The sequence below is a fragment of the Abrus precatorius genome, unplaced genomic scaffold (assembly GCF_003935025.1).
Source record: "Abrus precatorius isolate BTA unplaced genomic scaffold, Abrus_2018 Scaffold3, whole genome shotgun sequence".
NCBI classification, from domain to species: domain Eukaryota; kingdom Viridiplantae; phylum Streptophyta; class Magnoliopsida; order Fabales; family Fabaceae; genus Abrus; species Abrus precatorius.
The window spans coordinates 36,654,798-36,670,879 of NW_020874373.1; the positions used below are offsets into that span (position 1 = coordinate 36,654,798).

At 30.5% G+C, this 16,082-nt stretch overlaps 2 protein-coding genes across 11 annotated transcripts; one reads left to right on the forward strand and one right to left on the reverse strand.

The window, feature by feature from the left end:
- Positions 1-1,239: 1,239 nt before the first annotated feature.
- LOC113860677 (uncharacterized protein At2g33490-like) lies at positions 1,240-6,649 on the forward strand. 10 transcript variants are annotated; one of them, XR_003504009.1, is made up of 12 exons: positions 1,241-1,602; positions 1,712-1,784; positions 1,862-1,939; positions 2,016-2,077; positions 2,163-2,231; positions 2,476-2,504; positions 2,582-2,789; positions 2,888-3,130; positions 3,681-3,734; positions 3,833-4,825; positions 5,794-5,962; positions 6,328-6,649. XR_003504009.1 is itself a non-coding variant. In XM_027493155.1 (12 exons), the coding sequence occupies exons 1-10, from the start codon at positions 1,483-1,485 to the stop codon at positions 4,799-4,801; spliced, it is 1,983 nt and encodes a 660-aa protein (XP_027348956.1). In that variant the 5' UTR covers positions 1,242-1,482; the 3' UTR covers positions 4,802-4,825; positions 5,345-5,348; positions 6,325-6,496. The 10 variants fall into 10 exon arrangements, 5 of the variants coding, with proteins under 5 accessions (XP_027348957.1, XP_027348960.1, XP_027348959.1 ...); XR_003504010.1 differs by having other exon boundaries at positions 5,797-5,962; positions 6,328-6,618; XR_003504008.1 differs by having other exon boundaries at positions 5,794-6,073; positions 6,328-6,613.
- A 306-nt stretch (positions 6,650-6,955) lies between these two features.
- Positions 6,956-9,127, reverse strand: LOC113860679 (leucine-rich repeat protein 1-like). Its single transcript, XM_027493160.1, has 7 exons — positions 8,943-9,127; positions 8,723-8,855; positions 8,380-8,451; positions 8,134-8,277; positions 7,987-8,058; positions 7,821-7,892; positions 6,956-7,459 (listed from the first exon to the last, which is right to left on the reverse strand). Exons 1-7 carry the CDS (start codon positions 9,019-9,021, stop codon positions 7,381-7,383), a joined length of 651 nt encoding a protein of 216 aa, XP_027348961.1. The 5' UTR covers positions 9,022-9,127; the 3' UTR covers positions 6,956-7,380.
- Between the last annotated feature and the right edge of the window lie 6,955 nt (positions 9,128-16,082).

The window sequence follows — 16,082 nt, forward strand, 5'->3', positions numbered from 1 at the left end:
TTTTAATTATTGTAATTTTGACTAGACTATTTTGTTTATATAATCACCTTATTTTGTTGATTTCATCAATTCAAATAAGCTCTATTAAAGGTTTAGCATTTAAGGTTTAAGTTTATAAAAAAAAATATACTTTTAAACAATATTACAAGAATGAATTGATGATAACTTTTAATTTTAAACTCGTTTGGGTAAATTTAAACTCTTTTAAGAAAATTTTACTAAAATTAATAGAACAAATTGAAAATTCATTTAAATAAATTCAAATTCATTTTTAAAAAATTAAGATAAAATATCTAATTTGCATTATAACATAAAAAAAGTAGATCCGAGTGAGTTAAAATTATTATTATTATTACGTACATAATTAAATTAGGCTATAAGGACCCAAGTGCTACATTTTTATGCTTATTTTTAAGCTTGACGCAAGTTATGAAACTCCTCTCCCACCAATGGGCGCGAAAGGTGCTAGCTTCTCAAAAGTTAAGAGCCCATTATATTGAAAAAATAATTTTTATTTCAAATAAAATATTTTAAAAAATATTTCATATTCTTGTTTATGCATATATAATTTCTTAAAAATTAGAATTTGACAAAAAATTATTTTGAGTAGCTTCTAAAAGAAAATAATAATTATAGCTGTATTTTAAATGACTATTTATTTAAGTTTTTTTTAATAATTATAAGAATGTATTAAAAAATAAAGAAGTAAAGATGGTATGTCCTTATTTAATATTTTGATTATAAATTATCGTTTTTATTTTGTGATATTTAATATGCTAAAATATTTATTATTTTATTTATAAATTGTATTTAAATCTACAATATTCATTGAAAAATTTAATCGATCTGTAAAACTGAATCGCTACTATAAAAGCTTTTGAATCTAGTAATATAGTATAATTCTTTTGATTTTATTAAAACATTGCTTAAGAAGTTAAAATGATTTTTTATTAAAAAAAGAGAATGATGCACTTATAATATTTTTAATACAAATATTTGATTCTTAACTTTTAACTAGTACTACAAGAACATTTGTTAGTATTTCCCTAATTCTTGTTTATTCTTTCTAGTTTTGAGAAAGAGTTAAAAGTTTCAATTTACTGAAGGTAATGTCTTGACCAAGGCCAACGAATAGAAAGGTACTCGTGGGAATAATAAAAATAATAATAATAATAATAATGGTTGAGTAATGAAAATGGAGAGAATTGAAAGGAATAAAGAAGGGGGAAGAAGAAGTCAAGAAAGAAGAAAGTTAGGGAAAAAATCTGATTTGAATTTGTAGAATAATAATAATAATAATAATAATAATAAGAATGTGAGGGGTGGTGTTTGTGTGAGTTGGTGGCGTAAGCAGGGGAAGCGGTTGAAGAAAGAAATGGGGATTTTGACCTGGTTGTTGTTGGCCATTGTTCACTCACTCTAATTGTAATATGCAATAATATTATCGAGAAGAGAAGAGAAGAGAAGAGAACGCATATCTTGATGAAGAGCTCTCTGAAAAAGTTGCGAGGTCTGGCGCTTCACAATCACAATCACAAGCATGCCTCCTCCAAGTCTATTCAGCCTCTGGACCAGCTTGACGAGCTGGCTCAGGCCACAGAGGCACGCATTCGCATTCCTATTTCTTCAACATCTCATACAACCCAGGTATTAGGGTTTGATTTTTATTTTGATTTTGATTTGGATTTCGATTTGGATTTGGATTTTGCAGGACATGCAAGACATGAGGGACTGCTACGACACCTTGCTTTCCGCCGCCGCAGCAACCGCCAGCAGTGCTTATGGTATATAATAATTATATTCATTTAAATATTAATTAATGCCTTTTAGTTTATGATCTATTATTATGCTCTGCTTACAGAATTCTCCGAGTCCTTGCGAGACATGGGCTCATGTCTTCTTGAGAAGACCGCCTTGAATGATCAAGGAGAAGAAACCGGTATGCTACTGCTACTCCTACCACGCCTTATTCATCGTCTCCTCATCTTTTATCTCTTTCTATTTTATTCTTGCAGGAAAAGTTCTCCTCATGCTTGGCAAAATCCAGTTCAAACTTCAGAAACTCATCGATAACTATGTCACTCCTAGTTCCATTTCTCTTTTTCATTTTATCCTTCCATTTTTTTTCTACGTTTTTCATCACTTTCTCTTTCCCATTTCAGCGTTCTCATATATTCCAGACTATTACCATTCCCTCAGAGTCTCTCTTGAATGAACTTCGAATTGTCGAGGTTTCTAGCTTCTATACTAATTTCATCCTATCTATCAGTTTTTTTTTTTCCAGTTTACTTATACATCACCCCCTTTCAATTTTGAAATTCAAATATTTGTTATTGCTATAATCTTAGAATATCTTTATTTTATTTCATAAATTTAGGTAGTCTACTCATTCAGTAAATTATATCTTTTGCATCATTGTATTTGGAGGACCTTTTGTAATTTTGACTTTTTTTTTTTGTCTTAATACCGGAGTAGGAGATGAAGCGACAATGTGATGAAAAGAGGTTTGGAATGTTTTGTTGGATCTAATTTTGTCTTTGAGTACGACATATGTCTTACCATTGTGTTATACAATCTGCAGAAATGTATACGAGTATATGGCAACAAGATATAGAGAAAGAGGTAGGTCTAAAGGTGGAAAAGGGGAAACATTTTCGTTGCAGCAATTGCAAACTGCTCGTGATGAATATGATGAGGAGGCTACATTGTTTGTTTTCCGATTGAAATCTCTGAAGCAAGGACAATCGCGTAGTCTTTTAACACAGGCAGCACGTCACCATGCTGCTCAGGTTTTTTTCATTCCCCTGTTTCTTTGTGAGAACTAGAAGTTCCTACTTTTTTTATTTTTGTGTTGATTACCATTGCTTTACGTTATGCCTGAAAGCAGTTATGTTTCTTCAAGAAAGCAGTCAAGTCTCTTGAGACAGTTGAACCACATGTAAAATCAGTAAGTGAACAGCAACACATTGATTACCACTTCAGTGGTCTTGAAGAGGAGGATGGTGATGAAGGTGACTATGGAGATGATGATGATGTTGGTTATGATGAGAATGATGATGGGGAGCTGAGTTTTGACTACGGAGAAATGGAGCAAGACCAAGATGCTTCTACATCACGGAACTCAATGGAGGTGATTACCTTGAGTAACTAGGAATTTGTAATCTTTTTCTTTCATATTTCTCAAACTTCTTGAGAAATGTATGTCTAATGAAAAGATTGGGCAACTACATCTATAAACAGGCATAATTTAACAGGCAAATGATTGTGCACTTGTGGTGGTGGTTGAGGGGCTTGAGTCCTTCTGCATGCTAAAAAGGAGTGGAATCAAAATTATTTAATGAATGAATTCTTGGTGGAAAAATATTATGTTGTGTAGGCCTTTAGTTTGGGTCCTAAGTCCACGGGCATCATAATGTGGCTAATTTCTCTATGCACATGATGAACATAGTTTAATTAGAATGCTAGGCAGATGGATTGAGCTAGAACCTCTAGAAGAAAACTATGGAGTTTTAACTTCTCTGGTCTATGTATACAAGTTTCATTATTGAACTTCTGTTTGTGAAGATTTCTGATCAGAACCATGCATATATTTTTAATTTTCAAGTTTAAAAAACACTTCAGTTAGTTTATATTACTTCATTTTGATGAAATACTGCTCGACCATATTTGCTTCTTTACAGCTGGACCAGGTGGAACTTACCCTTCCTAGAGGTTCTACAGCTGAAGCTGCTAAGGTGAAAAAGACGTTTCAGTTTTCTTTAGTTTCCTTTTTAATATAAATTTTGAAATATGTAAGAGCAGACACAATGAATACCTTTTGCTTTATTTGCAGGAAAACTTAGATAAGCTTCAAAGAAATTTGTTTTCCTTTAGGGTTAGGACAGTAAGCCAATCTGCCCCACTTTTTGCTGATAATAAACCTGATTCAAGCGAAAAACTGAGACAGATGCGCCCATCTTTATCACGGAAGTTCAGTTCTTATGTGCTACCTACGCCAGTTGATGCAAAGAGTTCAACCTCTTCAGGGTCTAATAATCCAAAGCTTTCCAAAATGCAGACAAATTTAAATGAACCTACGAAGAATTTGAGACATTCATCCCCTTTGGAACAAAAGAAACATGAAAAAGACATTGGAGATGAGTTTTCTGGTCCAACTGTCAGAAGTGCACAGTCTGTTCTCAAGGAAAGTAACAAAACTACTACCTCCACGAGATTGCCACCTCCTTTGGTAGATAGTCTTTTATCCGCAAATCGTGATTATGTATCTGCTTACTCTAAAAAGATTAAAAGACATGCCTTTTCTGGTCCATTGACAAGTAATCCTTGGCCTAGCAAGCCTGTTTCGGCAGAAAGTGTTCAACTGTTCTCTGGACCTCTTTTGCCAACTCCAATCCCTCAGCCTCCATCATCATCTCCGAAAGTATCTCCTAGTGCATCTCCTACTCTCATGTCTTCACCTAAAATAAGTGAGCTACATGAACTTCCGAGGCCTCCAACCAGTTTCCCATCCAATTCAAGGCTTTTAGGTTTGGTGGGTCATTCAGGTCCATTGGTGTCTAGAGGTCCCAAGGTTTCTGCTGCAAATAATTTGGTTGCACCAAGTGCAGCATCTCCACTACCAATTCCACCTCAAGGGATGGCTCGCAGTTTCTCCATACCTTCTAGTGGTGCTAGAGTTGCAGCATTACATGGGTCAAGAACATTAGAATCATCTCATAGATCATCTATATCTGAAGATATCACTTCGCCTCCTCTGACACCAATTGCATTATCTAGTAGTCGGCCATCATCAGATGGCTGAGACTGTTCTTGATGTTTAGACCAGGTTATTTTTTTAAAACTTTTTCTCATTTACTATTATTTTGTTTTCCTGGATTTATTTAAGCATTTATGTTAATTGTGAAATTTAGATAATGTAGAAAGAGTTGAAGTTTCATATATAAATGGCAAAACCTTTGTCTCAATTTGCCTGGTCTGAAATGGGATAAAATGGAGATTAGGGTTAGGACCTAATTCTATAATATCAAGATCCTGAAGTGTCATTGGTGTATGACTACTATTGTTGAGCAAGTACAATCTTTAAAATTGTTAGAATATCTGAAAACTATCCAACTCTCACCTAGTGGAAAAAAGTTTAGTGGTTGTAATTATATGAACAATATCTAATAATATCTTGGAGTAGTTTAGAGTATCTTAGATTCTCTCTTAGAAATTTTTTTCTTATTAATTAGGATTATGATATAGTATTGGGAGAAATAATGGCACTCTGTTTTGTAAGATGACATTTCACATCATATTAAGACAGTATTAATTTTTTAATTTCATTATGTTTTCACTCTCTTAGAGCCTCTATGACCCAGTGATCTAGAGTTTACTCCTTGCCACTCCCATTCTTCTAATGAAGAGTTGAATTTGATTATAAGGCAGGTGGGCCTATGCATAACCCACACTCCAAGTCCACAGGGCACTTGCATGAGGGGACATATTAGATATGTAATATAAAATTATTCATGTGTCTTCAGCTAACAGTTTAAGCTTTTGGAATTGCTGGTTTATGACAAAATAAGCTATGTGATCTTCATACAAATACTTCCTAGAAATTCACATTAGGATTGAAAATATTTACGGCGCATGCATCTGATCTTTAATGGATTTGACATTTAACAATGTCCAATTTAGTTTCCAATTTCAGGTAATACATGTAGAAACTCACTTCATATCTATTTTGTGTTGTTTGCTTGGTGACATTTTTTGAAATCCAACTAAAATTTTATTAATGATGAATTTCTTCAGCAGCTAGATTACATAAAATGTTCTCCGGTGGCGAGTCCCACCATATGAACTGATCAACATGAATAACTTCAGAGGCTAGAATATGAGCTATACCATTGGCATTTCTCCTAGTGATGGAAAAACACGGAAGAAAACTGGGTAGCTATCTGTATACAATCCTGAATGATAGGTTAGGGAACAACACTTCATTTACCCCCCTTGCACAGCTGTAAAAGTGACAGAAGAATCAGCTTATGTTTCAATGTTTTCCATAGGCTTGGTAACATAACATGTCCAACAGGTGGGGCTTCTGTTTTTAATTGGCGGGTTACATAATCTAGGACATGATAGGTTAGTTTTAACATAGCCAAGAAATATTTTAATTCAAAATTGTTGGTTATAAGATTCGTTGTTTCAAATGGTTAAATACTATATTGTTACCATTGTAAGATTAATTTAGAAAATGCCTTATTATTGCATTTTGTTCCTACTACTAATCCTTTGAGAAATTTTATTTGAACTTAAAAAGATTTTATCTTCTCTTTCTGTTTTCAGGAATGTACATGTTTTTACCAATATTAAGCAATGAACCCGGATATGGTCAATGGACTTGTGCAGATTAATTCCACTTACGTCTGAAGTTAGCCTGTTTACGACCTGGCAAATTAAGCTTAGATCAAGCAATCTTAGATCAAGTTTTGCTTGCTTAGTTGCAAATCTGTAAATATTCGTTTTACTTTATCGTAGGCTTGTCTTATTGAAATAAATGTCCATCGGTTCTATTGTTGAAATATTTATTCAAGCAATTGACATTAATACCAATCAATCACGCCTCCCCTTTCCAACAGATCCAATTGTCTAATTAAGTTGTCCTTTCAGTAAGTGAATTTTGCTTTCGTATGATTTTACTTCAATTATTTCTAAGAACACGTCCGGACAATCCTCGCAGAATTTAATTCATTTCTGGATTTGAGTTCCAATCATGCTTTTGATTTATTTGCACTTTAGTCGAGTTGGTTGAAAAGAGAGTAGTATTCATGTAAATGTAAATAGAATTTCCGTGCCTTGCTAATGTCATGCGGTTATGCAATAATGAGTGCATAACCCAGTGACCTGTTGTGCAATTATGAGTTGAGAGTAGAAATCGAGTGAACTGTTGTGCAATTATGACTTGAGAGTGCATGGAACTGCTAAAATTAGTTTGGATCATGTACCATAGCATTTTCATCACTGGACTAGCAAAATTGGTTTCGATCATCCAAATAGGCACTCTTATGGTTTTGTGGATGGTCTATTTACCCAAACTTGATCGGCCTCAATTAGTATCATTATCATTAATATTAACCTATGTCTATATCTATCTATCTATCTATCTATCTATCTATATTACAAATAGACATCCCAAACCATCCGTACTAACTGTACAGATCTGGAAACCAAGAAAAGGATTACCAAGGTCCTAATTCGAACGCATACTCGCATAATGTTGGTAATTTGGTACAAGCAAGTAATTTTGAAACGGATATAAGAAAAACAAACATAGCCTATGACCCGCCATTGGCACGAGGATGGGCTTCCTCCTGGTCGTTATTTGATAGATATAATCGTTCATTTACAGCTTCCTCCAATATCATATCTGACGAATCCCATTAATTCTGGGCCTTTCAGTCTTGGATTGTTCTTGAAACTGTTGGAAAATTTAACAATCAGCTAATGTTCTCACACTTCTAATCAGCAATGGATCATGGAGAGTTAAGAGAAGCATTATATCATAACAGAGGAAAATAGCTAAATTCTGCAAACGAACAGCAATGAAAAGGTATAAGAAAGACACTTTCCTATTATGTTGCATTTGAATTCAAGTGATCCCGCTTTATTGTTGTTGTTATTATTATTATTATTATATTTAGATGTAGCTCATTTGACAAATAGTACTAAAGTCAAGGTACTATTATTGAGATTCCTCACGGACATCAAGAGAACTTATATTGTTTCCACCTTTTTCTTTTCTTCTTTTTATGGTTTTGGCTAATACTGGGATGACTCACCTTTCTTCAGAGAACTTGGAGAAGGAGCCAGATGTGGGGAACGTACCACACAGATCATTGCTTGAAAGGTCTCTGCGCAAAACAAGAAAACCAAATTTAAACGGGTGAAATTAGAATAGGTGAAGAATAAGAGAATTGTGACAGTGAAACTGCAAGAGAGACTCACAGGATCTTGAGGTTTCCCAATTTAGTAAGTTCCCTCGGAATTCTTCCAGTGAGCTTGTTGCTGTTGAGTCGTCTGCATTATAAAGGGTTAGGTTAGGCTTGGTGAACGGCTCACTCACTATTTAGTTCATTGATCACTGTAACTTACAAGAATTTGATGTTTGAGAGGTTGGAGAGGGTGGCAGGGATGGAGCCAGTGAGGTTGTTCTGGTAGAGACCCAAGCTAACAAGGTTCTTAAGGTCCCCAAGTTCCTTTGGTATAGGACCCGTCAAATCATTCTTGTACAATTCTCTGCACAATGTCAATCCAACTATTTGCATAAAAAAGAAGAAGAGAAAGGAGCACCCAAAATCAGCTTCATCCAAAAAATAGAAACTTTGCTACGGTGCTTACAGAAACTGAAGGCGCTGGAGCCTCCCTAGCTCTGGAACCAAATGGCCTGCTAGTTCTGCGTGTCCGAGGTCTCTGTGAAATAAAGGAACTACGGTAACTGTAATTGTATCCAATGTACAAGAATGGTCAAAAGCCATTCCCAGGAAATAACACTAATCAAAAGTCTGTTATTATGGTCGACATGGAAAGCCATTCCGAAGATTTCAACATAATTTTCCTCTTATTATATATGGCTATGTGGAAAGTGGAAACAAAACAACATTAAAATAATAATACACCTGAGTTGAGTTAATATTAAAAATAAATAACTGAAAAATTAAAAGGATAAAATGGTGTGCATTACAGTCGGGTAACTCGCTTATCATCATCACAGGTAACATGAAACCATGTACATGGATCCACCAAAGTTGGATCCCAACTCTGTAGAACTTTATTTGGGTCTTTCACAGCTCTTCTGAACGCGTACAGCGCATCACCTGTTCGTTTTCAAGTTCAACAAAGCAGAAAATCGTGACAATATTCTTCAAAAATACTTGAAAGAATATATATTAAAAGGGATTTACCTTCAGAGTTTGCATTTGCCACAGCAAAAGGATGTGATAGGAGAAGAAAAACGGCAAGAACATGCAAAAGCGCCATCATGCAAAAGCGTTATTTGGGACTATGTATACTTCTTGCAGTCAAAGTGTGCCTAACTATCAAAAACATGAAACAGAGATGAGAACTTAGTCTTTCTTCAATGCGATTAAGCTTTTGGAATGGAATCCCAATTTTGTATGCCGAGCGGAATTTTATAGAGCCCGCAAATGGACTGCTGCCTCTTTAGTTTATGACTTTTGACACACAAATAGCAATTAACAGTGCAATCCTACGTGTAAATATCATCACTTTTTTCTAAAGTTTTTATTTTTTAATTTAATTTTAATTTTCTATTTTTTAATTTAAAATTTTATATATTTAAGTTTGTTTTATTTAACATAATAAAAATATTATTATTGAATTATTTTTAATTAATAAAACTTATCAAATTTGAAACTAGTAATATAATATATTTTATTTTTTATTTAAAAATTATTTTAAATTAATAATATCTGTGCAGCCCATACAAAAATCTTCAGTTATTTTGTATGAATCAAGTTTTACTGTTAAACAAAAATAAAATATACGAAGTGAAAATATATTTTATTTTAAGATTGTAAATATTATAATTTAGAACCATATAACTACATATAAATATTTAAGATTAAAAATTAATTAATAGCCACATAATTATGTAAAAAACTTATATTAATTTTATTTTAACATTGACCACCAAAATAAGATCTAATAGTTTATATTTATTATTATTATTCTAACATTAATAAAATATTTTTATTTTATTCTTTATTTAATTTATTCAAAATTTGACATACATATAATTATCAAAATGATATCATATAATTTAATATAAATAATTTTATATTTTAAAAATATTAAATATGTATATATGCGTGTGGGAGAGTATCAATAGCAAATTGTTATTTTTATTATCATAAAACTTATACATTCTAATCATACAATTATACAAAAACATACGATATTTTTGATAATAATAAAAAATTAGTTGATTTTATTTAATATAAGAAGTATCTATTATAAATAATAAAAATATATTTAAATTATAAAATTTAAAAATAAAAATATAATATACTTTTAATAATTTGTATTAAAAATTGTAATAATTTAATAACACACCCGTACAACAAACGATTCTGAAACATATGTTAGTTATATCTTAAAATATTTTAGATTTTATTTTAGGATTAACTTTTTTAGGTTTTTTTTTTAAATTATTGAAATTATTCTTGTATATCACAAATGTACGAGCAGGACAAGTGAAGAAGAGTGAAATATGAGTATCATTCTCACACAAATTGGTTTTCTATTAAGATTCTAATTAGTTAGCTATTGACTAATTGAGTCTATCCAAGCAATTGTAATTAAGCGAGGAGCTGATAAAATAATACAAAAGAAAAAACACACACCATGTAGACTTTGAGAACATTAATCAAATATTGAAGATTAAGAGTTTATATTTACCTCCTATTTTAATTTGATATGCATATAATTTCTTAGACATATTTTTTTTTAATAAAGTTCTGTTAGCAAGAGTGTTAATGTATTTAAAAATCCATGTCCAAGTCAATTAACCTCATTTTATTTACCTAAAATACAAGGTGAGTAGATATATTTTTTTTCGGTTTAAGTAATTAATATATTCACAAATTTTTAAAATCCAAACTCACGTTACTTACAAATATAATCTAAAATATATTTCTCCATGTCTAGTGATTTCTTCCAATATTTAATTAAATATTGGCCGAACAATTAAAAAGTATTAAAAACAACACAAGTAATTGATTAAACTCAAATGCATTAACAAATTATAACATCGTCAATCACAGTCCTACGCGTCAAACAAAATTTCAATACGCTCTACATGATCCTTATTCTATAAAGCTGCTCAATATTCCAAAAGCCACGATGTTGGCGTTCAAGAAGAATTCATCTCCATATCATGTTTTTCCAACAAACTCAAATGACTGACTATGTCAACATGTTGATATTCATTTACTTTTTCTTTTATGACATCTTTCATATTTCTATAATTGAATGGCCTTTAGTGCCTGAATCACAATTTCTCAAGCAACGAAACCTTAATTCTAAAGAACATCTACCGATCAAACCTCAACACCATTCTCATCTCCCTAACTTTCGAAGCCACAACTACATAGATATACACAAAACAATGGGTGGTGGAGATGCCAAGGAAACCTTTAATGTCTTCTTCATGTGTTTGAGGAGGAATTGTGGTATGGTTCTATATTTGAATTGCAGTTTGATGTTTGGAATAGATCAATTTTACAAGGACATTACTTATGTTCTACCCAGCCATCCCCACTTAAGGGATGGTAGAAGATTTGCTATATAGGTTATGGATGTTGAATAAAAAAAGAAGAGAGTGATTTAACAAGGTTCAAGATATAGATCGATGAAAGGAGGTAGGAGGATCTAAACGATATTTGATATGGGGCTGAGGACGGAGAGAGGTGAAGTGTAACATTGTGCAGTGGACCTACTCATATAAATATGTCCTTTTTGAAATTTTGCTTGACAGGTAAGACTGGGATTAACGATGTTATAATGTCTCTTTAGCGTAGGGACAAAAAAATTTGTTTGTATAAGGTTGAATTTACAAACTTTTTTCACACAAGAACAAAATTGAAAACCGGTATGATGTATATTAACAAAAAAAAAAAAGGATTTAAATCTTTTAAAAATTATTGTATTTTGTAAATATATCCTTACTAAATTTTGATACCATACTTATGAACTATAAGGATCTTATTAACCATTATGTACTTATGCCATTAATTATAAAGGATTAATCGTTGGTGTATACGCTAGAAGTTTTTATATTTTATATTATATATATATATATATATTTTTTTTTTTATTTTGATATGATTATTTATTTTAATAAATCGAGATATTTTAGATATATTTTTTTCTAAAATATATGATGTCTTTATAATATTATAACCATGTATAATATCAATGATTTGATAATGAGATTTTATTTTATATTATTCTTAAAATATCCTTATCAAATATTAATATAAAAAAAATATAATATATTGAAATTAATATGTGAGAAACTTTATGATTAAATTTTAGGAATTATACATATGAGATATCAAGTTTCACACACATATATATATATAGTAATGCTGCACTAAATTGATCTACCATTAGAAAGTTTTATGAATTGTTACATGAGTATTATAAATGATTTTCAATGTGATAATGATATATGTGATCCTTGATCCTTTAAACTAAAGTTACAACAATTTTTACATGAGAAAATTTATATTTTGATCTTATAAAACATCATCACTTGTAACAAGATAATCATTAATTGTTCTATTTGTTGAATTAATAATTAGTCATTCTAGAAACCAACATGTCTTATATTTGAATATGTTGGAGACTAATAGAACTATTGTTTTTAGATTAGAAAATTTTCTAGTGACTAGTTGGCAGACAAATATAGTAGTTTTATATTTAATAAAATCATCACATACAATAGTTGATAAAAAGTCTTTTTACATCAATTAAAAATGACTTTTGACAAAATCAATGTAGATATAGGTGATATAATAAGTGAGGAGATTTTACATTGATTAACCAACTGATGTTAAAGAATGTACATATTTTACGTTAGTTTTTAAACCAATCAACATAGAAAATATTCTTTCTAATAATGTTTGTCAATGACGTCAATGTTCTCCTTACAATTTAGCAAACACTTTTTTTAATAATGTTAATGTTCGTTAATGTCAATAGCGTTAATATTTACTTGGAATTTAATCTTATGTAAAAATATACAATGTTCATCGCCAATGTTTGTTAATATTTACTTGATATTTTATCTTTATTGAATGTGTAAATGAAAAATATGTGTGTGTCAATATCGTGTACCAATAAGTTATTAGAAAAGAAAATACATGATGAAGCAAACTAAAAGTATTGATGTACCTAACGAGGGTTCATGTTCGTCAGTGATGTAGGCAACAACACTAACAAAAATTTGAGAATGTGAGAGCTTGTATTTATCAATGATGTAGCCAAAATCCTAACAAAAGCTTGAGAATGTAAGAATCCATATTTGTTGTCTCGAATTTATGTTATTTCAGTGGCGCATGCCTTTGGAATGATTCATTTTGAATTAATTTTATATCGATTTCAATAATTACTCATGTAAAAAGTACATTTTACATTGGTTTTGAAAAACAATGATATGTAAATCACTTTTATTAATATAAAAATTTCTGCAATTTCTTGCCTTTATAGTTATACTTTTTACATCGATTCCTTCATCAGTTATTTAGTAACCGACATAAAAAGTTTGACAACTTTTTGTTTTTGGAGTCTAAACTTTAAAGATGCATTATTTTTGTACAAAATTATGATTTATTTAAATTATATATCTATTTCATATAACTTTGAAAAGACATAACTTTTGGATAATTTCTTTTTTTAAAATTATAACATTTTCTTTACTTTTCTTATTTTTTTGTATTTCTTACTAATTTTTATCTTTTACATTGGTTCAGCTTAATAATTGATGTTAAAAAGTTTTTGATATTTTCAAATATGTCGCAACACTTTTTATTAGATAAATTATTTATTAACTAATGTAAAAATCTATTATAAAAAGTATTTTTTTTCTACTCATAATAAATAAATTATATAAATTTAATGAATTATTTAATATTTAAATAATAATAATATATTATAAGATTTTGCTCACTGATATTTTATTTTTAATATCATAATCAAATATTAAAAAAAATTAGAATGGATACAAAGAATAAATTTATTAAAAAACTCAAATTATAATTAGACTAAAATAAACTCAATATTAGAGTTATTTTTCAAAAAGCATCGAATGTGAAATCTTAAATATGTGTGATTATATTCTCTCCTTTATTGCTACTAGCGTGATAACAAAAAAATTTCTAATAAAAGTATTTATATAAAGAATCTAGAAAAATGTAATTATCATAATCATATTCATTATAACAAAGTAACCTTAAAGTTAATAAATGTTTGACATTTTGAAATATAAATCTCGTATAAAAATTTAAAAATTATTGACATTGCACTTCATTTTTATACATATATTTTCTAACATTAATAATAAATAAACTTCCATTAAAATTAATCACATTAATTATAAAGATGAATGTATTTTTAATACTGTTAATAAAATATTTTTATTTTTAATCCTGTAATGAGACTTGAACAACATTTTCTAGCATTTTTCTACATATAACTATTAATAACCTTATTAATGTTCAATAAATTGTTTAGTCATCTACGATAAGTTAGTTAAGCGAAAACATTATCCTAATCTTTGTGATTGGACAAGAAAAAGTAGCCCATTAGAAATTCAGAAAGTAAATGGAAAGATTGTTTGTAACTAGTGACTACTATCTACTTTGCCATTGCATGTGAAATGTAATTGAAATACTCGTCTTTTAATGCATGTTAACGGGACCAAGTCCAGCACTGGTTTTGACTTGGGACGGCTCAGTTGAATTGCTTGACAGCACGAGGCATGCTGGCTTGTTCTCTTTCAAGTTACTGTACATTGTGCTCTTCTATCTTCTTTTTTGATAGTGGAGGGACACCAACAGCATGAAAAACTCCTTTTGTAGTCTTGGACAGATAATGCTATGATCTCCTCATTAAAAGAAGTGACTTAGAGATTTCAGAACTAGACCACACCACTGTCTCTGTCTCTTCTTATCCACGTTAACTCCTTTTCATTCTTACCATATGATGGGGAAAAAGTCACAACATCACTGTGCAAACCGAAAAGCCGTCTCTATGATCTTCCTTTCCTCAGCTTCTTCCACTTGTTCAAAGGTTAATAATCAACACCTCACGTGTAAAAGAAATTATATTGGTTGTTTGACCGTTGACCACCAATATATATTCAAATTTAAAAAGATGACAATAGAACTTTAATATTGCCCCGCCACTCATTCTACGGTTGTCTTTAGAAGTTGAAGGAAAAGGGAATGGTGCAAAGAAAACTTTGTAATTCCAAAAAAGTATAGAATGAGTTGGAAAAAAGTAATTAACAGAAGACAAAACGTAGAATAAATTGTAATTTAATTTATATCTCACATAAAAAAAACATATTTATATTTATACTTTAAAAATATTATGCTTTATTATTAAAATAAAATTAATTTCTTCTAATTAACTCATTTAAATATCCTTTGCAAGCTCAATTCCATTTTAATACTAATTTTTTAAAATGAAAATTATTTTAGATTAATTCAAAAAAAAATTTAAAGTAAACGAATCTTTAATCTTTATTATGTACCACTCAAAATCTCCATTATGGGTGAAAAAGAAAATTCAAGATAATATCATAAACAACAAAATTGAACGAGACTGGAGTGGTTTTGGGGTGGACAGCACCGTTTTTATTTATTAATTTTGACAGGCCTGGACAGCACCATCATAAGTTCGGACAAAGAAATAATAGTATAAGAATAATTCTTAGATTCAATAAACGTTTACATTGTTGACATTCAAGGACCCAAATTCCCGCCATGCTTTCCTTCAAATTCAATGCAACGCTTTATCGAAAGCGACGACTTTTTGTTAGTTATCAAAAAGGGCTACGCAATTTAGGCATTTTAATATCATCATCGTGTCTCATCTGACATTGGATTTTGACAAATGAAAGAGAGAACAATTTGGAAGATGCTGGCGCTGCGCTTCAAAGTATAATCCATTGTTTTTCATATATTGATGATATACAGAATATCTACTTTTCTAAAAGCAATATACGCAAGATTTGGATAAATTCTTCGTACGAATAAAATTCGGGAACGAATAACTTAAAGCCATTTAAATTAAATAGATTTACCTCAAAACTAAAGGGAACAAAAATTAGAATAATATGTTGTGATCACGTTGAACGAACACAAGCGATAGTTCACTTGACTTCTTTATATTATTCTCTTTAACATATTAGTTGACATTAGCTGGTGAAATCAATTCTTGCCATGTTGAAGATCCTCAACTCCGATAAAGCTTTTGCCCAATTGCTCAAACTTGAATGCGATAATTCTAGTGTT

What these genes read in the sequence shown, in the direction of transcription:
- LOC113860677 (XM_027493155.1), top strand. Translation starts at nt 1,483, where the DNA reads ATGAAGAGCTCTCTGAAAAAGTTGCGAGGTCTGGCGCTTCACAATCAC. An exon ending in AACCGCCAGCAGTGCTTATG is followed by an intron (nt 1,785 to 1,861) that starts GTATATAATAAT and finishes CTCTGCTTACAG; the next exon opens with AATTCTCCGAGTCCTTGCGA. An exon ending in AGAAACTCATCGATAACTAT is followed by an intron (nt 2,078 to 2,162) that starts GTCACTCCTAGT and finishes TTCCCATTTCAG; the next exon opens with CGTTCTCATATATTCCAGAC.
- LOC113860679 (XM_027493160.1), bottom strand. Translation starts at nt 9,021, where the DNA reads ATGATGGCGCTTTTGCATGTTCTTGCCGTTTTTCTTCTCCTATCACAT. An exon ending in CTCCAGCGCCTTCAGTTTCT is followed by an intron (nt 8,278 to 8,379) that starts GTAAGCACCGTA and finishes GACATTGTGCAG; the next exon opens with AGAATTGTACAAGAATGATT. An exon ending in CTCTCAAACATCAAATTCTT is followed by an intron (nt 8,059 to 8,133) that starts GTAAGTTACAGT and finishes TTTATAATGCAG; the next exon opens with ACGACTCAACAGCAACAAGC.